The 27,100-nt window shown below is 44.6% G+C and overlaps 2 protein-coding genes across 2 annotated transcripts; one reads left to right on the top strand and one right to left on the bottom strand.

Moving 5' to 3' along the window:
* Positions 1–4,727: 4,727 nt before the first annotated feature.
* Positions 4,728–7,924, bottom strand: LOC311509058 (nuclear receptor subfamily 4 group A member 2-like; the record flags this gene model as incomplete). The annotated part of the gene is made up of 6 exons (XM_084574098.1): positions 4,728–5,005; positions 5,391–5,569; positions 5,785–5,984; positions 6,068–6,243; positions 6,318–6,447; positions 7,073–7,924. The coding sequence occupies 6 exons, from the start codon at positions 7,922–7,924 to the stop codon at positions 4,728–4,730; spliced, it is 1,815 nt and encodes a 604-aa protein (XP_084430224.1).
* A 1,164-nt stretch (positions 7,925–9,088) lies between these two features.
* On the top strand, positions 9,089–26,102 carry gpd2 (glycerol-3-phosphate dehydrogenase 2 (mitochondrial)). Its single transcript, XM_084574416.1, has 17 exons — positions 9,089–9,203; positions 11,283–11,389; positions 13,857–14,028; positions 14,128–14,252; positions 14,334–14,431; positions 14,510–14,673; positions 16,591–16,755; positions 17,011–17,155; positions 17,656–17,849; positions 18,370–18,504; positions 18,575–18,750; positions 19,711–19,842; positions 19,926–20,084; positions 20,557–20,669; positions 20,752–20,830; positions 20,949–21,047; positions 22,967–26,102. Exons 2-17 carry the CDS (start codon positions 11,288–11,290, stop codon positions 23,090–23,092), a joined length of 2,184 nt encoding a protein of 727 aa, XP_084430542.1. The 5' UTR covers positions 9,089–9,203; positions 11,283–11,287; the 3' UTR covers positions 23,093–26,102.
* The last annotated feature ends 998 nt before the right edge of the window (positions 26,103–27,100 follow it).

The following is a 27,100-nucleotide window of genomic DNA, read 5'->3' as shown; positions in this document are numbered from 1 at the left end:
TAAGTACACAAAGTAGTTAAACGATACTTATTAATCTGCAAGAGCATTGAATGTTACATCGAAAAGCAAAACAACTACATTAAAGTAAGTCCAAGAAAACAGGAAGTGTCAAAGAAAAGAAGAACTTTGCTGTTAAACAGTAAAAATTTAATTATGCACATATAAAATCCTGATAAATCCACTCCACTGTGGGTCTAATCCGTGCTGCGAGGAAATTTGTGAATGCAAACATCTCGTATCAAAAAAAAAAATCTGAATACCGCAGAGCTGATTTAACAAGAAATGCATGTTGCATTATGGGAAATGTAGGAGAAAATACTCTTCAAAATGAAGCAGCTTAAAATAAATGCAACCAAAACTGTGGTTTGGTTGCATTTAAAAAAAGAAAAGAAAAGAAGAAGAAAGAAAACCATGAGGGGAACTACAAGTTGACAGTTTCAGGTCTTGACCACTAGATGGAGCCATCACCATTTAGATCCTTTAACACCAGAGCCAATAGGGTTGTGTTTCTTTACAGTCTTTCTATTAATAAGAAATTATTTGGTCACATCTGTTAGGGTTTACTTTGTTAACTGGAAGTTTAGACGTAAACTATTCAAAGAGTACACTTGTTGAAGGGCCAGATGTGTTTTATGCCTTCCACATGTTGCATCGAGGCGTCATGTAGTTTGGTATTGAAGAAGAAGAAGAAGAGAACTCACCTGTCCATCAGTCTTTACAGGAATGCAGAGCTGATCCAGGAGCCTTCAGAGGCCTGAGCCCATCGCACCAGGCCCTCAGCTCTGAATGTAAACGTCCTCATAATCCCCAAACAAACCCCCCCAGTCCCCTCCTCAACCACTCATTCCCCCTTCAAACGCCACCGCCGCCACCCCCTCCTCCCCCCTCAAGCATCTCCTTTTTGAAAGGAGAGATATTTTTCGATTGGCGGATAGTGGAGATCTTCTTCATGTGCCGTGTTTCGTCCTCCTCCCCTCGGAGCGCCGCAGATTACTTTTAAACTATTTCTTACCCTCTCGTCTCTGCACAGGTTCTCGTCGCGGCGTCTTGAGCTGTGACGTGACCTGAACACCAAATCTAAGTTTTAATTGCTTTATTTATAAGACTGTTATTAGTAAAATGATTCGGCTTACAAATCTGATGCAGTAAACAACATAAATGTAACCACAAATAAGTCAGTCTCTGACAAAAATACAGCAGCAGCTTTGCTTTGATTGTCACCAAATATCTCCTAAATCAATGGCACTCCCATTAGCCTCAGATTAGCTGGTTAGCAAACATTAGCATGCTAAAATAAGCTGGTGAACATAGTAAATCTGTGATAGCTGAATGCTAGCAGGCTGCCCTCAGCACTTAGCTCTAAATATTGCCTCACAGAACTACTAGCATGGTTTGATAGTTGCAGAGATGTATGCATTGCCAACTGAAACTGTGCAGCTGATGAAGCTGCATAGCTGCTTCTGAGAAATAAATCTCAATCACTGTGCAGTTGACTACGATACAATCAGTTGCAAACCGAGTGGCATTCCCACTAGCCTCAGATTAGCTGATTAGTAAACATTAGCATGCTAAAATAGGGAGATGAACGTAGTAAAATCTGTGATACCTGAATGTTAGCAGGCTGTTGTGAGCTAAATATTAGCTAGCATACCTCTAGTTTAATAACTGCATACATGTTTGCAACCCTGGACCTGAGGGTGGCAGTGTAGCTCATGTAAAAGTAAATTTCAGACAAGCTAAATATGCATTACAAGAAATAAATCTGTATCACTGTGCCGATGTTGCATTCCCATTAGCCTCAGATTAGCTGGTTAGCAAACATTAGCATGCTAAAATAGGCCGGTGAACATAGTAAATCTGCAGCGCCTGCTACAAAGCTGCAGGATTAGCATGTTAGCATTCAGCTCTCAATTTACCTCAAACAAAAGTTGTTTGAGGTAAATTTTGCTCAAACTAAACGTGTATTCCCAGTAGAAGCTGAGCAGCTAAAGGAGGTTGTTTTGTGGTAAATCTTCCAACGCACTTTTCCCAAATCCCTGTTAATAAATTAGCTCTGGATTGGGGTTAAAAAAAAAAAAGCTGAAGTGGGATATTTCAGGTGTTGGATCACCACTTGGGATCCTCTGTGTGTATTCTGCCCTTTGCCTGTGGAAAATAATCCAATCCTCTGATTCAAGTGTATAAACTGTCCCGCAAGCAAAGAATGCTAATTCCTGTTGTAACCGAGACGTGTTCCCTGAGGGATCTGCCCTCGGAAATTAAGGAACTCTAATCCCTTCCAATTATTATTGTCTATAGTTGTTTCGCTGATGGGGAGATTTAGCCAAAGAGTTGCTAAGTGGACTCTTCATCCAGACAAATCTGTTTATTACAGAATCCACTGATTGCTTTCCCAAACAAAGAGTCGGTTTCGAGTGTTTCGCGCTCTGACGGGGATATGCGGCTTTGTTCTTGAGGCTTTAAAAATCAAGTGTTATACGTTTTCGAAGATAAAAAAAATATAAGCATCAAATCCTAATCCGCCTTAGTCGCAAAACAGCAGCAGTATTGAGTGCGTCATCTAGTTTTAACGACTATTTTTCACATTTGAGGAATAGTTAATCGATCGTCTGGTTGACCTGTTGAGTCGAGCTCAAAAGACTGAAAACAATTCACTTCAGCTTCTGTCGATGCACGCCCCGAGAGGAGTCGGGATGATTTATAATTACGACCGCTATCGAAAGCATCTGATCCGTAATCTGTAATAATCTGCAATGGATTACATGTTGAAAGTAACCGGGGGGTCCCCCGCCTGCAAATCCGTCTTGAAGCTGGCGGTCTCTGGGCTGGCAGCGATAAGGCTTAAGCTGTATTGAAGCTGGATGGATGCAGAGATCAAAGTCTGCGGTCAGAGCCTCAGACCGCAAAAAAAAAAAATAAACTCCACAAATCATGCTCTCCAGATGAAATAGTTGACACTTCGCTGTGTGTGTGTGTGTGTGGCCACAACCTGCCCCGAGGCTTCAGGACGCCCCAGAAACAACCCTTTACTGCTGGATGTTGGGTCAGTCAGGTCTGTCCTCACTCACCTGCGTTTTAAAAAGCGTCTTCACTAACGTTATTATAAGAACCTGACGTGGTCGACGGGTTAAGAGTCAGTTTGAAGGATGGGTTTGATGTCGGGGATCTGTGGAGGCCTCGCCAAATATCTGTTACGATCAAGTCACTGGACTCAAAAGTGCTTCCAACACTGAAAACTGTCCCTGAACACATCGTTTAAGACTTTAAACGCGTAGCTGCTTTGTTTTTAAATCACTGTATGTGTGGATTAATAGAATCCTATAGGCTAATATTCCTATAATGCTCCTGTGGAGTCTCTCAGCATCCATATTTATTAATCTGGAACTATCTGATATTCTATTATGCTCCCTACAGCCGTCAATCACTATCATCATCAGAATAAATTGGACGTTTCTCAGATACCGCCATCGATTCATTTCTATCTCCGGCCCCCACGCCGGGGCGCTCAGCGGCCTCTGGTATTGATCTTTGCGCCTATTAAAACCTCCTCGGGAGCGTCGTCCTATTTATTCCATACAGGAGCCTTTTCGCGGCGAGAAATCGATTATTATCCGCCCCGGTCGAAGAGAAAACGAGTCGCGGATGAGGCCGGGGTGATTTCTGATCATTTAAATATCTCCAACTCAGGCTGTAGTGTTAAGGGTTCGTTAAGGACTTTTAACCTTTTAAATATAATGTTTTTTCTGGGTGGGTTTGAATTTTAAGCGTGTTTTCAAGCTTTTGGGGAAACAGGAGGTCAAAGGTTTCGCGTGCGACACGAGTGCGTTCATGCGTTTTGTCTGTGTGGCTGCTCTCGTTGCAGGTGATGAATTCAGGGCCTTTATCTCTGCTAACGGCGGCAGAAGACGACTCCTTTAATGCCAGGTCTCACCGAAGGGCTGCAGAAATGTCAGGTAGCCAACGGCCATTAAACACACACACACACACTTTTTTTTTTTTTTTGCTTCTATCTTCGTGACTCGGAAGAATCTGCGTGAAATTTGTCACCTTTGACCTTTACGTACATATGCACCTCTTCTTTCCTTAAAAAAAATACTTATTACTAATTAAAATGACATTTAGAAAGCTGCAAAACCTGCAAAAATTTGTTTGTAATTGTTTCATAGTCTCTTGTATTATTTTCTATGAACATGCACGAATAAAACACCTACATTAGTCATATATAGATGCATTAAATTAAAGTTTATGCAGCCTTCTTTTGGAAAGTAAAGCCAAAAATGAAATAAAACAAAAAGGTCCAGCAGCAGCGTCTTCATTTAAATAATCATTTATTTGTTAAAACATGGACAGTGACAGCTGAGAACACAACAGACCATGGGAGAGTCTACTGAATATCATTAATCACTAATATATGTCAGAAGGAACCTAAACGACGCCATGTCTCGTATCAAAACGCTCCTAAACGAGGAGGAGGAGGAGGAGGAGGAGGAGGAGGAGGAGGAGGAGGAGGTGTCTTCATTTACACTCCTTCATTTTCAGGCAGCTCAAGGAGTTAAGTCGATCCTCTTCCGTTCTGAAAGCATGCTTCAGTCTCTTATATTCAGGATGCACAGGTAAATGTAAACCACCTCTTCTTTCGCTTGTTAGCATTGTTCAAAGTCTTTTTTTTTTTTATGCAATGAAAAGAGGCCAAATTGTCAGGAAGCGATGCTCGTCCTCTCGTGTCTCTAAAACGGCAACGTGTCCAGGAATAACTTATCTATTATTGCAGGCGGCGGCACCAGGTCCTCCAGCTTCAAATAGAAAATCCTCTGCAGGCCTTGGATGCACAGAGTGCGCAGCTCGGGCAGCTTCTCCAGGAGTCTGGACAGGTGGTTGGACCAGCAGGTGGAGACGACGGCGGCGGCGGCGGAGGGGTCTGCGCCCGTGCCGCCTTCCTTCATGCACCTGACCACGCTGTTCTGCAGCTCCTCCACTCTCTTGGGCTCCTTCAGCCCGTGGCGCTCTGCAGGTCCACCGAGGAAAAACACACAGGGCACAACAGACTATTTAAGCTACAGGGGGATTTACAGTAATAAACAAATTATACATTAAATTTACCTTATGTATATGTATATAAGTGCACATTTTACTTAATTAAACCTTCTTTAATCCATTGTGCAAGATTTTCCCCTTCCGTAAAGCCATATTTTTAGCTAATTAGCCTAAGTTAAGGTTTAAAACAACCAGAATTTAGCTTATTTTATTACATTTTTTGTATAATTATTTGTTAAAGATCTAGTATTTGTAGGTAAACCCTCATGCAACCCTTTTCCTTTAAGCTTAACCAGGTAGCTATTACATTTAGCTAACTAATGCAACAAAAAAATAAATGTCTGTGGCTGTCTCACCAGTGACCAGGGCCAGGGTGCAGATGCAGGAGAAGGTGGAGACGTCCAGGTTCATCCGCTGCAGGTTGGCCGAGAACTCGACGATGCTGTCGATCCACTCCCCGAAGCCCCGCAGGCACTGGAGCCGATGCCACACCGAGCCGTCGCAGAAGATCAGCTTCCCTTCCTCCGGGTTAGACCTGAAACGTTATGAAATACCTTGTGTTTAAAAAAAAAAAGTGTAAAGCTGATGAACAGGTGCAGAGAAATTTGTCCGAGGGCTTGTGGATGCAGTCGATATCAGACACAGGAATGAATCTCAATCCAGGACTTCTCTGAAACCTTTCCAGATGTTTATCTAGATCTATCTTGGTGCAGAAAGCATCAGTGTCATGTCTGAAGAGGAGTTCTTTACCTGTACGATAGTCTTAAAACAAAGAGCTCCAGGAAGGCTGAGTAGAAGAGGAGGTCTTGGTCGTGCCTAGGCAGGGAGGTGAAGCCAGGGATCTTCTGCGCCCAACCCCGGATGACCTCCATCGATCTGGTCAGGAGGTCGTAAAACTGGCGGACGTGCTGAGCGTCGTCTCCCGGCGGACTCCCTGGGCTCTCCTTGAACTACAGGTGAAGGAGGAGGGGGGGTCAGTTACAGCTCTGTTCAGGCGTCAATCATTCAGGAACCGTGTTGACCCCTTGCTTACTTTGGAGTAGTCCAGGCGAGAGGGCGGAGGGTTCGACTCCACGTGGGCCCTGATGAGGGCGCTCAGGAGGCCGCCGCTGCTGCTGCCGCTGCTTCCAGGCGAAGACAAGTCCGGGAGAGCCCTGGGTTTGGACGGCAGGCGACCCCTTCGACCTTTCAGACCGTCCGTCCTCACCACTAGAGAGCGTGCAGAGAACACTTAGCCTCCACGTATATATATATAAATAACACAAAAAGGTGGATTAGTTTACCTTCTTTGACCATCCCCACTGTGAGGCACTTCTGGAAGCGACAGTACTGGCACCGGTTCCTCCTGCGTTTGTCCACGGGGCAGCTTTTTGCAGCCAGACACACGTACCTGGCATTTTTTTGCACCGTCCGCTGCACAAGAGAAGAACGAAAATTATGTTATCCAGTTAGTTACACCCAAAACATCCATTATTATCTCAAAAAACAATATGTAGATCTCCTTAAAGAGCTTTATGGAGCAACAATAATAGAGATTACTCCTAGAAAGAACTGTTAAAGGTAAAGAAACTTATTTTTTATTATTAATTTCTGGAGCCATTTCAGTAAAGCTTTAAATTGTCCTTTCAGAAATGAGCAGCAGCACTCCTGCTCCTGTGGGCCATCTGAGACAGTGTAAGGCATTCAGCAGGCGGACAGGGGCAGTCTGGGTAAATACAGGGTCGTGGTCATTCATAATTTGGAGAATAGCCCCCGGGAATCTCCTTCTTAGAGATGGATGGAGAGGGAAGGGTGGAGTTTTTATTCACGGCACGTCGGTGGTCATTTTCATACAGGACGCTGAGATCAAAACGTGCACCTGGAGTGTAATGACCACATTTAGAAGGCCACTCATGAGTCCCTCTGGGATTTTTATATAATTGGAAACTAAAATGAGCAAAACATTTTGTAGTTTTCTGGAAATAAAAGTTCACATAAATGTTCCTCGCTGTTTGAAAGCGACCCAGATGAAAGCGCGTCTTTAAATAAAGTTGCAAACCTTGAAGAACCCCTTGCAGCCCTCGCAGGTGCGCACCCCGTAGTGCTGGCACGCTGCGTTGTCCCCGCACACCGCGCACAGCCCCTCCGAGCTCAGCGGTCCCCGGCTGGAGCCCGAAGAAGACTGGTACTCCATAAAGTGGTGGTGGCCGTGGGCGAGCTGGAGAGGGTGAGGGAACCCCACCGCGGGCGCTTTGCTCAAAACTGTGGGGCTGTCCAGCGGCTGGTGCGCTCCCCCCGCGGCGTCCAGGTTCATGGACACGTGGAGGGATCCGTCAAATTTCATCTGGCACGCGGACAAGCTCTGGCCGCTGTGCTGCGCATGCTTTAAGGAGAACAGAGAGAATCTGGAGAGCCCGCTTTTCCTGTGCGCCGCCGCCGCCGCCAAATAGTCATGTCGAAAACTGTACAGCGAGCCCGAGTCCTCCCATATGTGTCCCGGTGGAGTCTGGAAGTTGGACGTGATTGATGTGTGCAGCGGTGATGGAGAGCGGTAGTAGTAAACGGAGCTGGCAGGAGAGAGCAGCTCCTCTGACTGGTGGTGCTGGTGACTGGGTTGATACCGCGGACACCCGTGCGCGTCCTCCACCTTGACGCACGGCAGCTCCCCCTGAACCGGCACCTGGAAGAGACAGGGGGGCTTGACGTCGTAGCCGGAGCCGTACGTGTCCGCCAAGGGTCCGAAGCTGGGGCCCGAAGCTGCGGCGGAGATTTCGCTGTTGGTGAGGTCCATGCTGAACTTGACGAACTCCGGGGTGAGGAAGTCGCAGGTGCGCTCTCCGCCGGCGGCGCCCTGAGAGGCTGGGCTGGCTCCTTGAGGAGAGGAGCCGCACTGGGTCTGGACGCACGGCATGGCCTCTGAAGAAGTACAAAGTGGGAAAGGAAATACATGAGAAACTGGAGTAATACGCGTGAAAAAATATAGACAATGTGGTTTTAATTTAGTTAAAAACACAAATTGATTGTGCACACTTGTTGCAAATGCGCACTAGGATGCATAGTGGTCAGAAATGTACCTTTAAGTCTTTTCCACAAAGTGTTATCCTCCTCTAGACTTTCCCTGGCGTGGAACAAAAGCAACAGGCGATCATTTACAATCTCCACGGTGACATAAACGCAACTAAACTCGCAGAGAAACACAGAATATCCCGTACCTCAGACGTCCGTCCGGCGCAGGAGCTCGACGCTAAGTAATCCCATTTCCTACTGTTGCTCTTTTTTTTTTTCTTCTCTCTACTGTTGCGTGCGGATGTGCTGCTGGAGCTTCAGCTGCGACCAGAAAGATCCGCTTCTGAGTCTGGAGAGAGCGAAGGAAATAACTGCTCACTTCACCCACTCCCCGGGCTCGCAGACTGGCTGCCAGTGACACCGACAATGTGCTTTTGTTTACGTGGTGCGCACTCTTGTGCCAAACCCTATTACGCACAAGCCACAGAGGGTGGTGCGGTGCCTGCGTGTGTGTGTGTGTCTGTGTCTATATATGTGTGTGTGTGTGAGTGGAGGAGCATTGGCTGGCGTGGGCGCAGAAAGTGGTCCATCTCACTGCCTCAGTCCTTGTTACACTTCACATTTTACGCATTTTGTTTTATTTCCTCAGACTTGAGTCCAAACAAACACTGCATGCTGTTTTTAATTGTTGGGAAACAAGATGGAGTAATTACCTCATCACGTTAAAGTGATTTTCAACAGGTGATCTTTAATCTGTGGTTTATTTTTGCAGTTTTAAAGCATCTATCTCGTTTAAAAACAATGCAATTAAAAATGCAAGTTTATTTCTATGACTGTTTAATTGTTTTTCTGCCTGTTTTCTTTCCTTGGAGATGGAGGAAGCGACAGCTGGCTGCACTTCTCCTCTTTTATTATTATTATCCTGAAGCAGGAGGATGGAGGGGAAGACTGGAGTTGCGCAATCTCCCCCTTCGCTTTACGTCAACGACGTGGGCCCCGCCTCCGCGCCAATCCCATTGGCCGCTTGAACGCTGGCGCCTGATTGGCTGCCGGCGACGTCGCTCCGCGCTCCCAGTTTCCTGGTTGTAACTGTCAAACACAGGTCTGGATATCAACCGATGCCCTCAGTCGCCGCCCTGCATCGCTCCGAGCGACTTTTATTCAGCCACAAACCAAGAAATCCTGTAAGTGGGAATGTCTCTTGTGTCGCCCGATGTTTTCTGGACATTTTAAAACCGACCTAACGATTCATTAACCGGTGTGTTTTGTTTGGCAAAGAGCCAGAAATGCGGAGCAACATCTCGAAACGATTGTTTTCTTTGCTAGAGATTATATCGAACAATAACCTCTTGTGATGCGGCAAGCAAAACTAACTAACGTGTTATTTTAAGCTGCTTAAAACCCGTTAAACGGCTGAATTATTCATGTAAAAGGCCAGCCCTTCCTGTTCAAGTGCATATCTCGTCTTTTTATAACGTAAAGAGCTTATTGGCGACCGTTAAGACGCAGCATGTTGCTGGTTTTCCTTAAAGATGTCACTGAGCTGACATTTTAATCCTGTCAAACATCACACCGACTTCCTCTTTGTGTTGTGGCCAATACAGGAATGCGGTACAACGCGATTAATATGCCACCACCTGCTGTCTAAAGCAGAAACAGCTCCCAGTTAGCATGCTTTTTTTAAAAAGGGACAAAATGTCTATGGACTTCGCAATGGGGGAAAGCGTTTCTTGATTTGGGAAGCCCCCCTCCATCTCTGCTGAGTCACAATGAGTGTTCAGGCTGATGTAACAGTTCCTCACATTGTGGCTGTTAAACTCACTGTTTATGAGAACCCACAGGAACTACACCCTTCAAAGCAAATTCCTGCCTCAGGTGTTCCTCAGGGCTACTTACTGGGTCCTCGTTTTATTTAAAAAACATACTTAACAAGACAAGACTTAACATCTCAAATTGTTTTCTTAATTAATGATTCTTAAGTCACAGAAATGTTGACGTCTTTAAATTGTTTGCCTTGAAGGGCAAGGAGGAATAATTTACTATAACACAGCAAATCCACACAAAAGAGCGGCCGAGAGTTGGATATTTTATAACTGACGAAAAACCAGTACCCAAATTGAGGCTTAAAATTAATTTTTTCTTACCAAGTTGTCTGAAATTCACAGAATTTGAATTTAAATTGTGAACGGACTAATTAGAGTAAACTAGATTAGAAATAACTTGTGCTAGGGGCAAATGGTAGAAACTTAAAACACACTGAAGCTCAATATTTTGCCTTCAAACAGCCTCACTTCTCATATTACTGGCTGATATTTCGTTGTGATGACGATAGATTACATTGTTCAGTTTCAGTAAACCATAATTGTCATTGTATAATATCATATTTTACTCATTTTGGTAAAGTTTTAAGATAATCTGTTTAAATCGCTGCAGTTTATGTGACTTACAAGCTTTTATAATTTGTCTGAGAGCTACTATCTGACCGACACAACAGCATGCTACTTGTAGTAGGTCATTAGTTACACCAAACTGGTTACTGACATTTGAGCCATCTGTAGCCGTGTTTTATTAAAATGCATTACAGTCTGTGTCGCTCCCTGGAAACCTTAAGTCGAAGCGCGTAACGGCAGGAATGCAAATAATTTTTTGGACTGCCCCTGGAGACAACTGAGGCTTGCAACCTGTCAGGCGGCGCTGGTGTCGTGTTCTTCAGGACAATTATAAAAATATTCAAACGGAGGCCTTAACAGTTGCTGTCCGAGTTATATACAGTATTAAATCCTTTTAAACGTCACGATTCTTCATAGGTGAATGTGTGGTTTAGTTATTTGAACATTTATCTTGTTGCTTACAGAAATTTTAAGAGAATAAACTGAATATTTTTAGACTTTAAAGCAGTTTAAAGGTGATTAAAACAGGAAAGGGTCTTTCCCTTAAGCACACAAACATACATGGACAAAGGATAGGATCACACTTTATTCACAGTTTAAGATATTAAAGGACATGTTTGTAGTTTTCATGCACCTAAATCTGCTAATGAGCTTTTCATCTGATCATGACCTGATTTAAATGTTGGAGGTGATGACACGCAGCCATCACGAGAAAGCGATGTGCCTTTTCGGCCTGACGAGCAGCTTTTTGGACTCTCCCTCGCCGGCCTTGCATGCCTCCTTCACATGATCACCTGTCATGCCGTGAGCTTTGTAACCCACGGCTTTCTTTGCTTTGCCTCCCGCCTGAACTTTTATTTCCCAACTGAACAGGGGCGATGGCGTTTAGGAGGGTACTGAAACGGACGGCCGTGGTGGGCGGCGGGGCGGTCGCTGCGGCGTTTGGCCTCTCGCAGCTCCTCGAGTACAGGAAGACGCAGGTAAGCTGTGCTCCAGCAAACGTCTCCTTTTCTTGTAGTTGCCAGTGTCTTGTTTCCAAATCAACAACGGCGTCTTGCATGCTTTTCTTTTAAAAAAAGGCTTCTCTTTAGGGAGTGAAGTCTTTGTGGACGTGTCCCATCTAGCTTTAGGAATGTGCTTACTGTCTTTAAGTTTTTATTTGACGCTTCACCAGCAGGCACGCTCACACTGAACTCTGACCTGCACCGAATTCACAGAAGGTCGCGGTGACCTGGCTTATTTAAAAGCAATAAAGAGATTTAGATGAGAAGACTGATACTGCTATCCTTAATTAGAAGCTAATGCTAGCTTAGCATTAAGAGTAGACATTCATATTGTTTCGTTTAATGCGTACAAAAACAAAATTCTTGGATAAGGCTTTCAAACAAATACCAGAAACATTTCACCCTCTTCCAGAAAGCATTTTAACACTCTTCCCTTTAATTTCCCCTGTTTATTGTGTAACAAGCAGTAAATTATTGATGCAAACACTTAGCGGGTGCATCTCCAGGCCACATCAGCACCTAAATCCACAAACATTCACCAAAAACTTGAGGACTGAAGAAGCTTCAGGTGCAAAATGGGAGCCGAGGCGGGACGACTGGTCAGACCGGGGGCCGTGCTGGCCTCGTTTGAGCCGCACAAGCAGCTGTGTTTCCTTTGACCTGACTTATTTTAGTCATAAGTACATACCAGACTTTATCTGCCTGCACAACCTAATGTAAACTTTGTCTTGTGTCCTGGTGCGATAATGTCGTCTCTCGCCCATCGTCGTCCTCTCAACCAAGCATGGATTGGTAAGCAAGAAGTCAACCCCTGATGAAATACAATTATTTTCCACAATAGTTTGTAATCATGCATGCCTCTAATCCCAGTAATTGCAACGCTGATGAGACAAATGTCCGTCTTGGGCATATATGGCTTGGAGAAGTTTTCAAGGCAGCGGCCGATTGGCTATCAGCCTCCACCGTGCCGCTCTCTGACTTAACTTGATTACAGGGGGGGCACGCTGGCGCTTAATTCTGTGGCGGTGTTTGTCTGCGCGCATCATCAAAAATAGACAATGATTATATCATCGCCTTGTTTGCGGCTGCAGACCTAAATTGCAAAAAAAAACGCCCGCTACTATTTGCAAGTCAAATGCGGCGGTGGCTTCAAAGCAGCTTGATGCAATCATTTAGCTTGAACTGCTAAAGAGAAAGATGAATAAATATTTCATTAGAAGTGAAATCCCTCATATCAGAGAGGAGCCGTGTGTGTGTGTGTGTGTTAGTTTTTTCTTTTTTTTTAATATAATCGTAGTTGTGATTATTTCTTTAATTATTTCGCTAATCAGACAATGGGTTTAGATGATGTTCCCTGAGCAGATTTATTTTCGTGGTCTGTGGCGGCGCTGAGCAGCATGTTGCAGCAGGTCGTAACCCTTAGCGCTCTGTAATCTTTGCTTTGCTTCTAATCACAGCAACAATATGCTCTGTTGGTTTTGTTTTTTTTGTTGTTTTTTTTACTTTAGCAACACTTCACTTGAAATGTGAGACATCATAAGCACATTATAATTTGAAGCTCAACCGAGAAGTTCAAGGTTTGAGGATCAAAGTAGCATTATTAGAACAATAAATAAACAAAACTATTAATATCTGCAGCACGGGATTACTGAAGAGCTGTTTTAAAGCTCAGCGTTGCGTCTCTGGCCCGTCGCCATCTTGGTAATTGCGTGAATCCACCAAACTCCTAGCCAATTCGGAAATCGGGCGTCTAGACCGATAGCTAGCAACCTGCACTTGTCACTCAAAGCAGCCACGCCCCTAATTAGGTTAGAAACGCGTTGTTCACGCCAAATAAAGTCAGCAAAAATACTCTCCAGTGTGCGATGTATACCACTTTTTGATTTTTTTAGGTTAGAAACGTGTTTATTTCCGTTTATTTCCGACATTTTAACATTGAGTTCTACGGTTATTGACTCGATTTCGCAGAAAAGCCTCTAGTGGACATTTGTGGAACTGCCGTTTTTTGACGTTTCAGCTTAAATTGTCCGTCCCCGAGGTTACAGCTTGATCTGCAGCAATAAATATAATAAAAACACATATTTTCTGATAGCAGCCTGTTCCACATCGCTGAAAAAAAAGTTTTATAAGAGTTTTAGCGGTCCACTAGTTAAGTATTAATGTGCATTGTTGTGCTAAGAGCGGTACAGCGGTATGTTCTGCTACCCTACATTATATTTCAGCAGGCATCTCGTTGCACAGTCAAATCCATAATGTATGAAAATGATTGCAAACATTTCAGGATGTGATTATAATGTGAGAGTAATGTGCTTATAATGGTTCAAAATGCAGCTCAAGAAGGAAGTGTTGCTGCCTCCTCCCCTCCTTAACGTAGGATTTAGCATTTAACAAGATCTTAAAGAGGCGTCGTTCGGTCTGTGTGACACCGGTGTCTGTGTCGCAGGCTCAGCTGGCCCACGTGGCGGCAGAGGCGGAGCTGAGGATTCCCTTCGCCGACGAGCTCCCGTCCCGGCAGGCCCAGCTGGCGGCGCTGAGGGACACCGAGGAGTTTGACGTGCTGGTCGTCGGAGGAGGGGCCACGGGTGCAGGATGTGCCTTAGACGCTGTCACGCGCAGTAAGCTCGCCGCCGGCACATCATAATAATCAAACTCATGTTTCTGTGATTTAATTGATTTGATGCAGAGACTCTGGCTTTTTAAAATCTCCGTCCCAGACCTGAAGACTGCTCTCGTGGAGAGAAACGACTTCTCCTCTGGAACGAGCAGCCGGAGTACCAAGCTGATCCACGGCGGCGTCCGCTACCTCCAGAAGGCCATCATGAAGCTGGACTACGAACAGGTTCCTCTGCGTTACACTTTCACCTGGTTCAGCTTCTCTTCTTTACCTTTGTCTCATACTGTGCTTTAATGTTATCACCAGTACATGATGGTGAAAGAGGCCCTGCATGAGCGAGCCAACCTCCTGGAAATCGCGCCTCACCTGTCCGCGCCGTTACCCATCATGCTTCCTATTTACAAGTAAGCGTCAGTGATAATAAGGTCTTTAGGGTTAGAACTTATAGAGTTTAACTTAAATCTGTGTGTTTTGTTTCCAAGATGGTGGCAGTTCCCTTACTACTGGGCAGGGATCAAGATGTACGACCTGGTGGCTGGGGTCCAGTGTCTGAAGAGCAGCTACCTCCTCACTAAGGCCAAGGCTTTGGAGCTTTTCCCCATGCTGAAGAAAGACAAGCTGGTGGGAGCCATCGTCTACTACGACGGTGAGTCAAAGCTTCGTTTTACTCCCACAGGCCGACTGAGGGGGAGGAGGGAGGCTTTATTTTCCCTTCACATTAATGTGTGTGCACGGTTATCTGAAAAATCACGCTCGGTTTGTTGATGCGTCTCTTTATTTTCTGTAAACCTGAAAAGACAGATGAGTCAGATTTGCCCTTTTCCACAGTTTTCTCGTTGCCTCCTGCAGCGAAGAATCACGTGACTTAACGTGAGCAGGATTCTGAAACGTAAACAGTCCAGAAAGCTTTTTACAGACGCATCCGTTTACTTCAAAGGCGTTGAAGGCCGGGCCGTCGTTGAGCCGCTGCAGTGAAGAGTTATTTCCTTGTAGAACGTGTGCACCAGCTGGTTCTTGGCTCTAGTCTCCGGCGTGGTGTGTCCGAGCCTTAAGGCGTTGCAAGACAAAATGTCAGAGTCTAATCACTCTTTCTTTTTCTGAAACACGGCATATTTAACCATTTCAGGCCTAAAGTTAGAGGCTGAGTTACCGTTAATGTCCCTTAAATAGAAGTTACACCTTCCTCTAGCCGTTCACGTACAGCTACAGTGAATACTTGATTCGTAAAGTCAGAAGAATAAATCAGATTTAAAAGCTAGACGTTTCTAAAGTCTCCAAGTTCGACGTTTAAGCCGCAGTGAGAGATTAAAGGAACGCGAGCCTCGGATGCAGCTTTAACCCGAGGCCTTCCCGTCTCCACTGGTGCTGAAGAAAGCGTGTTGACAGGCTGGTAGCATCGCGTCTCGTCCCCGTGGCGGTAAAGGTTTGTGTGTATGTGTGTGTGTTTGTGTTCCTCCCGGTTTGGTACGACGGAGAACCAAGCGTCCCGCTGCAGGCGTCACTTTTCTTTCTGCCGCTGAAAATACCAGGGGATGCCTGTTTACTGACGGTCACTGAGTACGAGCTCCTAAGAGGAAGAAGAAGCTTTAATTTATCAGAATAAAATATAATACGTGCAGAATTATGGTTGTTTGAGTTAAATGTGTGAAGATATAACCGGCTGAGGTGCAGGCTGAGAAAAGGGAAGCAGCATATGTTTGATTTCCACCTCCCCTCACCCCTCCTCCATCATCTGCTCCGAGTGGGGGGTAGGGTGAGTGGGTAAGGAGGGGGGGGGAGTCTTTTCTCCAATTATGCCGTCTGGAACAATCACGCCCGTGACATTTCGAAATCTGACCTTCTCTCCCGGCGGTGTGGAGCACAGAGCGCCGTCTTCGTCGCGGTCGCCGGTCGGAGCTGCAGCTATTTCTGCCGCTGTCTTGGTTACAGCCGCCGCCGCCGCCGCTGCTGCTGCTGCTGCTGCTGCTCCTGCAGCCGCCGCCAACAAGAGCAGAGACTCTTTTTATTCTCTCGCGCACACACATACCGGGACGGCAAACATCCAGGCCTCTTATATTGATTGGGCTGGGTGGTGTTCTGTAGCATGCTAAACAGGAAGCGCCAGATAAAACTGAGCCTCTGGGGAGAAACTGTTGGAAGGAGTCCGACGTAGACCACCTTCATTTTTGCTCTTTCGGCTTCTGCCAACATTTGAATTTACATTTGAAGATCACGATAGTATTTTATAATGATAAACAGCATAAACTGAACACAAGAGCTTTTGTAGCTTTGTAGTTTTTAAGTGTTCCTAATAAATTGGCAGCTATTGAGCCCACAAATCGTAAAATTAAGCAGATTTTGATATTAAATTAAAGCTGTAACCTCCTTTAAAAGTGTCCAACAGTGAAATCTGTCACAGTTTTGGCTATAAAGTAGAAAATTATATATTTTACAGCTTCCTCAAGCCTGAAGTGACGTCTTAAACTTTATTTTTAACCAAAAAACTCATCTGTAGGAGCACGATTAAACGTTTCAGGTGAAATGAACGAGCGTCTTCTTCGTCTTCTTCTTCCGTTTCCTTCAGGGCAGCACAATGACGCCCGTATGAACCTGGCGATCACGCTCAGCGCCGCCCGCCACGGCGCCGCCATCGCCAACTACACCGAGGTGGTGGAGCTGCTGAAGACGAAGGACCCGCGGACGGGCAAGGAGAAGGTGTGCGGCGCCCGCTGCAAGGACGTCATCACGGGTGAGGGGACGCACTGCCCTGTCCAGATCGGTTTGAAGGTTAAATGAATAAACGGAGACTCTTTGAAGGGATAACCTGTTATGTACCAATATTAGCTTGTGTGGCGTGCTGTGTGCGCTCATTTTGGACACCCTGAAAGATTCCCTGGAGTTAATGGTTTAAAATCAATATAGGACGTTGAATATTGGGGCAAAAATGCAGTAAAAATAGAAGAAATATGTAAAATGTGGATCTGTTTCTCTTTTCTTTCCACAGGGCAGGAGTTTGACGTGAAGGCCAAGTGTGTGATTAACGCCACCGGGCCGTTCACGGACTCTCTGAGGAAGATGGACAAACAGGAAACCAGCAACATCTGCCAACCCAGCGCTGGCGTTCACATCGTCATCCCGGGCTACTACAGGTACGACACGAGCGCTTTAAGACCCGCACACATTTACTCCTCCGTGGTTGTTCCTCTCATTCCTGTGTGTAAATACGAGCCATTATCAGACCGGCGCTTACATGCGCGGGACAATCTCCTCCGGTCGAGATACAGCCGAGCAGCCGAGTGGTTTTGTTGAAGTCGGAGGATTTTAAAGTTCAGCCGAGCTTATTGAGTGAAACCCGAGGGAGCGCGAGCCCTTTGAACAGAAATGCCAACCACCTAATTTTCTTTCCTCCTCCCTTTCTCTCGTCTTCATCCTGCCGCTATCTGCCGCCCCCACCTCCTCCTCCTCTACCTCTACCTCCTCCTCTTCCTCCCCCGTATGTGTTTTTCCCATTTGTTTTTTTGTCTTTTCTCCTCGCTGCTCCTTCTCCTGCTCCTCCTAGAGCCTCCCAGTGTTTCACACTCACACAAATTGGCCAGCTGTTGTTTCTCGTCCCTCTCTCCTCTCCACCAATAATCAATGTGTCCCACAGTCCCGACAACATGGGCCTCCTCGACCCGGCCACAAGCGACGGCCGCGTCATCTTCTTCCTGCCCTGGGAGAAGATGACCATCGCCGGAACGACCGACACCCCCACCGCCGTGACGGCTCACCCCATCCCGGGGGAGGACGACATCAACTTCATCCTGAGGGAGGTCCGCAACTATCTCAGCCCCGACGTAGAAGGTACAGGAGCCGGGCTGTCAAACGTTTCTCTCGTAATCGCCCAGATTCTTCGACATTTAGGCCGTTTGGTCCCAATAACAAACTTAAACGTTAAGAGAATAACACATCAGCTGTGTTTGTTTTGGTTTTTTTGAAGGTAGCCGACACTTGCTCAGACAAAATCGGACAAAACCTCTTCATTCTGATCAGATTTATGTGTTTACAGCCTCAAAATAAAACTTTATTGACGACTCTGAATTGTTAGAGTAGAAGAAGAAGACAGAGATGTCGTCTCCAACATGGATTCTAGCTTGGTTCATCTTTTCAAACACTTTCTGTCCAGTAACCAGAGAGAAACTAGAGATACCTCTCTACATCTGATCTGAAGCAGTTTTATTCTGATTAGTAGAGAAACACTAGTGTCTGTGTAAACGTAGCCAGAGTCTCCCTGGTCTGGTTGTGAGACTTCTTGCATTTAAAGTGCGTTAATTTTCTCCATTAACGTCTGAGTGATTAAACTGTGACTTCATGGCGTCCACAGTGCGTAGAGGAGACGTGTTGGCAGCGTGGAGCGGCATCCGTCCTCTGGTGACGGACCCCGACTCCAAAGACACGCAGTCCATCTGCAGGAACCACATCGTCAGCATCAGCGACAGCGGACTGGTCACCATCGCCGGTACGTCTCTTTGGACGTTTATTTATTTGTTGTTATTATCTGATTTTAACAAAACGTCCTCCGTGTTCAGGTGGGAAGTGGACGACCTACAGGTCCATGGCTGAGGAGACTCTGGACGCAGCCGTTAAAGCACACAGCCTCTCAGCCGACTCCTGCAAGACCGTCGGTTTGATGCTGGAGGGAGGGAAGGGCTGGACGCCGACCCTCTACATCCGCCTGGTGCAGGACTACGGCCTGGAGAAAGAGGTCAGACACGACGGCGTTATTAATAAAGGATAAAGAAAACCTGTGCAGAAGAATCAGGAAAAAGTGGAAGAGCTGTTGGTTTTAGATGTGTCGTGTGTGAGAGCTTCAGTAAGAGAGGAAAGTTTGTGAGCTACTGTACACACCGGCAGACACACACTCATCTCGCCGCTCAGACACTCAGCAGAGGATCTGACATTAAAGCCGCTGCTGTAACAAAGCTGACATTTCTACTACACAAAAGACTGGACACACGTTGGAAACGCACCGTCCAATTTATCAATGGCATTAAGTAAGGGCACGTCGTCTCTCCAATAATTAGCCTGTTCGTTTTCATTAAACGCAGCAGAACATAGTTTCGCGTGAAGGGAGGGGGAAAAAAGCGCCGCGGCGCCGAGTGCCTACAGTAAACTTCCTCCTCATTAGAGGCTCCTGCAGCCGGCTCTCTCAAATATTCCTAAAAGGTCACTGTTGGTATTTGGACAGCGTTTGCCCTTTCACATGATCGGCAAGTCAACGATCTGAATAGCAAATAGCCTCCCGTGTCCTGTAAACACATGACACCTCATCGACAAAGCGGCGCGATCGCTTATCGCTTAACGCCCAAGAGGTGGAATCGATCATGTGGATACCAGCGGCTGCAGCTCGCACGTTGATTTTAGATTTAATCCTCCGTCTTTGGCTGCATCTGTTAAAATCTGAGATCTATTAAAGTGTTTTATTTTCACATTTGGAAACAAACCACATTTAGGAAACTTAAATTTTTTGTGAAAATGGTTTGACAGCAGCTTTACGCTTTAGCCGAGGTGCTAATCTTCACAGATTTTAACATTTTACCAGATAAAAGTGTTAACAACAGCCTTAAAACATGAGGTCAGCTCTGTTCTTCTCTTTCCTTCAGTTTAATACAGTAGAATAGTTTTTAAATCCTGTATCTGGCATCTCTCTCTCTCTCTCTCTCAGGTGGCTCAACACTTGGCCTCGACGTACGGAGGGAAGGCGTTCGACGTGGCTAAGATGGCTCACGTCACCGGGCAGAGGTGGCCGATCGTCGGGAAGCGACTGGTGTCCGAGTTCCCTTACATCGAGGCCGAGGTAAAGCCAGCGCCGCTCGCACACATCTGACAGCTGATTGTTTTTTAGGAGTCTCTGAGAGCTGACGTCTGATCTTCTCTCAGGTGCTGTACGCGATCAAGGAGTACGCCTGCACCGCCATCGACGTCATCGCCCGGCGGACGCGCCTCGGCTTCCTGAACGTGCAGGCGGCCGACGAAGCCCTGCCTCGCATCGTTCAGATCATGGGCAAAGAGCTGGGCTGGAGTCAGGAGAGGAGGACGGTGCGGACACGAGTTTTTTTTATTTTCTCAAGCCTCAGCCTTTGCCTCAGTGTACAATAGAGAGGTCCACACCCATTGTGCTTTCAGTGAAAGGAAACTGAACTCTCCCTGATTGTTAAGCAGCGGAGGAAAGAGTAAACAGGCTGGTTAAGTAAGAGTTCTGCTTGTTTTCTCCCAACTTTATCCAAATCTAACAGCAGGATACTTCACACTCTCTGTGAGATATTTCAAGTCTGAGGTAGAGGTGTATATGTAGAGCTGAATTATCAACATTTCTTTTGTATTTCAAGTCATAAATCAGCTGCTTTTCTCTGTCAAATACAACAGAACAAGTTTATTTTGAGGTATTTGGTCGAAAGAAACAAGTTTTTTGACATTTCATGCAGTAAAAGTCTCTCTGCTGCGCTTGTGTCCTCCTCCTCGCTGATTGCACTCTGCGAGCTCATCTAATTATCTCTAATGTGGAATCCAGGCGGAGCTCGACGCAGCCAAGAAGTTTCTGTACCACGAGATGGGCTACAGGTCTCGCTCTGAGCAGCTCACCAAGACGACGGAGAACAACCTGGACAACCAGGAAATAGTCAGGTGAGCATCGCTTCAGTCATTGATGTGTTTATTTTTGTTTTTGGACAGTAAATCTAATTCTCCCTGCTCATGTGTCCGACAGGTACAAGAAGCGCTTCCATAAGTTTGACAAAGAGAGCAAAGGATTCATCACCACCGTCGACGTCCAGCGGGTTTTAGAAGTGAGTCTATATATATATATATATATATATATATTTATTTATTTATTTATTAATTTTCTTACTCGCTCGTCTTCATTACACGTTATCGACCGCGCCTCTTGTTTTTCCCTCTCTGCAGAGCATCAATGTCGACATTGATGAGAACGCGCTCCATGAAATCCTTAACGAGGTGGACCTCAACAAGAACGGACAAGTCGAGATCGACGAGTTCCTGCAGGTATGTAACGTTCAGAGGCGGCGTTCGGACATTTAAGATGTTTTATAACACTGTTAATGTTAATTATAATTATAAAGGAGTTCTAGTTTGGTTGATTTGAGGCTTATTTCAGCAGTTACTTCAAATTTACTGCAAAATTTACGTCTGAAATCGATGTAGGCGAGGAAGCAAACGCTCAGGATCACTGAGAGGAGATTATCCAGTTGTTAATAAGTCGATCTCTGAGCCAGAAACACATGTGTGAAAGAATATCGGGCAAAAATAGTGGACGAAGGAATTTCTTTTCCTAAAATCGGCCCCAAAGATGTTGAGCTTTAAATTACATCTTATATATTTAACCCTTCAGTCTTCATAAAAGTAAAGAAACGTCACCAGGCACGGCTCATAAATGTACTTTGCATTATTTTTGAATTAAAAATAAGATAAATAATAAGATTGTTTTAAAAATGCACAGAAAACTAGAAGTTAGGCTGCAAATAAAAACACAAAATTACTAAATAAACTAAATAAAAATGCAAATATGAAGTCATTTATTTGACTCTGTCTTAGTTGCACAAAATCCAGAATTATTATCGACTATTTTAAGATAAAATTCACCTTTTTTTTTGTTAGTTTTGAGACAATAAAAGACTCGGCGAGGCAGCAAAGACAAAGGCGTCGTGGTTTTTTCGGCGCGTGCAGATGCAGTGTGGTGTGATGAGAGCAACCATTAATGCCTAACACCTCCGTCAGCGCCTGCCCTTCTCCAGCCAGCAGAGCAAACAGGACGGAGGACACAAAGGCTGCGTCCCTGGGGAACGCCGGCCGCTGCACAGATTTAGCCTTTATCTTTTTCTTTTTTTGTGCGACCACATTTAACCTTAATTCTTCATGAACACAGCCTCAACTTGCAGCAGAAGCAAGGTGAACCAGCCGTGTTACTTTCCTCCTGTCTGTCATCTGCGGTGTTATTACCAGATAAAAGCAACACGTTCCTCCTCGTACGTGATAATTAACCCGTTAAAAGAACAAAAAAAAAAAAAAAAAAAAGGGACCGCCGTCCACCTGAGAAGTGAGAACATCCTGCAAACACGAGGTGTGAAGTCTGAAGCGGCAGGTCAGCTGCCGTGGAGCTAATTAGAGAGGAGACTCTCCGTCGGCGGCCGGTGTAATGAGGCCTGAAGAGTGTCCTGCGGCCCCCACGTCCGTCTGCCGCTAAATTACTTTCTCACTTGAGTCGTCGCCGGATGACGAGTCTCTGTTAACGAGCAGCGCGGTTCTGAGAATAGTGAAAATGTGCCGCTGACGAATCTGTGTGTGTGTGTGTTTGTTTGTGCGCCTTGACCTGCACGGCGACAACTTAAGAGGCAACAAACAGGTAGAGTACAAGCGGAGCGTCCACGGGGAAAGACGGTTAACCTCCACCCCTCCCCTCCGACGGCCCTGCCTGAGAAGGGCTGCCTCTCTCAAAACTTTATTAAGACCTCGGGTGAACACGCACGAACATGGCAGCAGGGAAAAAACTCGCCCAGGACGTCCAGGAAGTGTTAAAGCTGCAGCAGGTTAAAAAACGCTGCTTCACTGTGTATTAATCCCAGTGAAGCTGCTGTGACTAGTGATGGATTCATCCGTCACAGTCCAGAGCTTTAAATGATTTAAGATTAATTATTAAAATAAAAGAAGCTGGAGTTGTTGGTGTTTTAGATTAATTTACGACGAGGTTTTTATTTCCTGCTGCAGCTTTGACAAAACTAGAACTGGTGCTGGTTTCATTTCTAACTCCTAAAACCCCTAAACCCCCGGGGCATGTGAAGGCTGTGGGTATATTTTGTCGTCGTCGTCCCACGGATAATTAATCCCACCCTCCCGGCTCGCCTCGGTTTGACAAGTTAACCTTTTTTGCCGTTTCTGTACCATGTCCTCTGCTGTTCCCGCTGCAGCTGATGAGCGCCGTGAAGAAGGGACAAGTGTCGGTCAGCCGCCTGGCCATCCTGATGAAAACGGCCGAGGAGACTCTGGATAAGAGGGGCCCGGTGTCGGTGGACCGGAGCGGAGGAGGAGTCTGATCCCCCAGAAACCCCCCCTCAGCTGCTGCTGCTCCTCTGGAGGCGGTAATGACGAGGGAAGCTCATGCAAATGGGGCCATTTGAATGACAATGTCGCAATCAGGAACGCAGCCGGAGGAATTTGGCCAAATCAGACGCACTCCTCTGCGTTGTTTGGGATGAAATCGTATCTAATGATTGAGGTTTTGTTTTTCTGGAAGTCAGAGACGGGAAGCTTTTTGTTGTGGTGCCTCTGACAGCACGCAGATGTTTTATATACGTCTTTTAATTATCTTTATCCGACACTCCTTTTTAATCACGATCCGCAGCGTCTTCAGCTTTTTATGCTTTTATCTTTTGTTAACTTACTAATAAGCCCAATAATGTTTCCTGGAATGAAACGGTAATGTGGTGCCAGCTATAGAAAACAGAAAATAAGCTGCCTGGAAATTAGCTTTTTACGCACATGCAAATGTTTTATAAGTGGAAATATTAAGTGTGAAAAGGGTTTTTAGATGCTACTTGAGGCCGGCGTTACTCCGGGTCGTTTAATAGGATGTGCTCCGTAGAATAGAACCTGACATAAACGTGATTTTCAGCCAGAAGAGACACAATTTTAATTTGAACATTAGGACTTAATTTCTTCAGAATAGTGAAAATATATTGAGAAAAAAAAAAAAAACTTTATTAGTCCCGCAATGGGGAAATTACAATAGTGGGGGAAGGAAAAGGGGAAGACTTACATATGACTTATATACAAGTCGGTGAACTGACTTATATATAAGTCCTTATATGTAAGTCATTTCAGTTTTCAGTCCCTCTTGCTGGTTCTGGGAAGTTAAGATGTTTTTATGCTCGCCTGGAAACCGGGCTAACTTGCTGTCCCGTGATCTGGAGTCTCCCGCTAGCGTATTAGCAGATCGATACAGATACAGAGCAGCTGATTAGCTTAGCTTAGCATAAACGCGTTTAGGGCAGCTAATACTTAAAAACTGCGAAAAGCTCTTAAAACAAGAACTTAACGTGTTCATCAGTCCGATCTGGAGCTATCTCTCGATGTTAGCTAGCTCTTTCCACCTGTTTCCAGTCTTTGTGGCTAAGCTAAGCTAACCACCTAGCGTTTAGACACGAGCACAATTCCAGATTCCATCAACTAAGCACATTTAAAGGTCAAACGGTTGCTTTTGAGAAGTGAAAGAAGTTCAGAAACGATTTAAGTTCTTTGTAGTTGGCGCCAGATTCTCAGTTAACTCCAGGAAACTCTGTAATTTACCTCCAGGACAAAGTCTCACTAATGAATGTCGTCGTTTCTGATTCTGTTGCAAGCACGATTCAGGTGTCATGTAATAACTCCCGAGAGCACACGTCCCTGATATACTGTGTTTTCCATCCGTTGCACTACTACTGCTGCTGACTCTGAGGTTTACATGACAACATTTTCCAGCTGTTTATTATTATCAATTATTTATTCTTCATTCTTCACTGCAGCTATTTCGTAGGCAGAAATCCACTTGTAGAGATTGAATGTTAATATATTACAAAGGGCATCATATATTATTATTGTTTTCTTTATATATATATATATTTTAAATCATGTGCTAAAATTTTATTTAGATCTAAAACCTGCTGTATTAACGCACATCCAGCCAACTCTTAATATTTAGTCCCGCTGATGTTTTTAACGTATGAATGTACGACATTTGCCTCAATGTGCCTACATTTTATTTTATTTTTTTCACAAAGCTACACGTGTTGAACAATAACAGGAAATTTACAAATGTTTAAAAGATATTTATATGAAGTTTATTACGTGTTTGTGTTGGGGTGTATGTTTGGTGGAGTCGGAGGCCTGCTGAGAGGACGAGGATTGGAGTTTGAGCTGATGCTTTTGGTCAAAACACTTTTTAAATATATAAAAAAAGTAAAATTTGTTTTTTTTATTGTGTGAAAACGAGATTTGTGTGCATTCAACCCAAAAAAAAAACAGTGTCTAGATCACCCAGACATCAGCAGCAAAAGATAAACGAACACGTTTTAAGAGATTTTCTGCAAATCTTCACAAAACAAAAAGAAGATGCACAAAATCGTCCACGTCTTTTACATTTTTAACCGTAAATCGGTGAAAACGCCTCTTTTCTGAATTGTTCCAAGCATCTTTTTAACATGCATCTTTCTCAACTCCCGTCGTCCCGACTGCCGGCCTCTGCTCCAGAGTCTCTAACGTCAAGGACGCAGCCTGTGCTTCCTTACTGCCTTCATGTCGTGGTTCAGATTCACTCACGTCGTCTGGCTTTTCTTTGGCCTTTTCTATTCTTCTACAGTAAACAGAGTCATTCCATAGACTGTGTTCTTACTCCCCAATGCGCCCAAGCCACTGTATCAGTGTGCGGTCACACGGGAGTCGGACGACAATGCCTCGACACTGAGGACCCTTCAAGCTGCCCGTCAGAAATAGCTCATGGGCAGCGCGACTTAAATCCTGATGTTTGATTGTCTGCTTTGGATGAAATTACAGCTTTATCCAGGGCTCAAAGAGAATCATATTCCTCCCCGGCAACACTGTAAGAATACTGGGAGCCAGTCTGCGGGTGGAAAAGAATCAATTATCTAATTAAATGTATCTGGTTGCTTGCCGAGCTTTGTGGCCTTTTTGTGTTTTATTGTGAGCATCAGTCAAAGCTGGCGTCAAAACAGCACAGAGGAGGGAAGAGAGCGGCTGTGAGGGGCGGTTTTTAAAAGGCAGCAGGGTGCGACGTATGTCAGTGTGAGTGGAAGCTTCTCAAACGGGAAATATTTACTCATTTTCTCTGTTTTATATTAATTTTATATGCCACAATCGGCTCTGGAAACTATTTATTTACACTGCAGGAAATTAAACGCACAGATTTAAGGCTGATTAATTAATATTGGCTGCTTTTATTTTATTTATTTAAAAAAATGATCTTGCTGTGAAACAAAATTATGTATTTGCAGCTTAGGTTAGTGTATTTTTATATTTTAAAATGATAAAAAATGCACGAACATGACAAAATATCTGGTACACATGGCAAATTTAACTTTTCACTGATATTGATGTATGTATTGTAATGTATAATTTTTTTTCCTTCTTTAAAATCAACATGCGACATTTAAAATGTGCGTTTGTTTATTTGAGTTGCATCTTCATGCTAACATGTAGCTTAGCTTAGCATAAATTCCAGAGGGAAACCAGAAGAAACTTAAATACATTAATCAATATCTGTAAAAAGCTAAATTTGCGATGTGTACCAGATATTTTGTTATGTTTGTGGTTTTTTGTTTTTATTTCCCTCTGGAATTTATGCTAAGCTACATGTTAGCATGAAGATGCCACTTTCTTACTCGAAAGCTTTTTACTGATATTGATAAATGTATTTTAAGTTTTTTCTTTCTTAAAAATCAACATGCGACATTTGAAATGTGCGTTTGTCTACTTGAGTTGCATCTTCATGCTAACGTGTAGCTTCGCTTAGCATAAATTCCAGAAGAAACTTAAATACATTAATCAATATCTGTAAAAAGCTAAATTTGTGATGTATACAAGATATTTTATTATGGTGTTTTTTTTTTATTTCCCTCTGGAATTTATGCTAAGCTAAGCTACATGTTAGCATGAAGATGCCACTCTCTTACACGAATGCTTTTTACTAGCTTAGCTTAGCATAAATCCCAGAGGGAAATAACCAGCTGTCTCTGACCGAAGGATGATATGATATTTTTTACTTTATTTTGAACTTAAAAGGGCATTGTTTTTACTTTTGAACAAAGGTAGGCTAGCTGTTAACCTTCTGTTTACAGTCTTTGTGCTAAGCTAAGCTAATGGGCTAATGGACTAATGGACTTATCTTCATTATGATCATACACATGGAGCGGGGAAAGTTTTCAGTGGCTGTTCAAAAGCTCCAGAGCAGCAGCTAAAATTAGCTTTAACTTAAACCCAGTGTGAATCTTAAAACATCTCTGTTATTAACGAAACCCACCGTCAGGTTAATTGTCCCGGCAGCTGATGGG

The sequence above is a fragment of the Chelon labrosus genome (genome assembly GCF_963514085.1).
Source record: "Chelon labrosus genome assembly, chromosome: 24".
NCBI lineage: Eukaryota > Metazoa > Chordata > Actinopteri > Mugiliformes > Mugilidae > Chelon > Chelon labrosus.
Note: the sequence above shows the minus strand (reverse complement) of the source record. Positions and strands in the feature narration are given on the sequence as shown.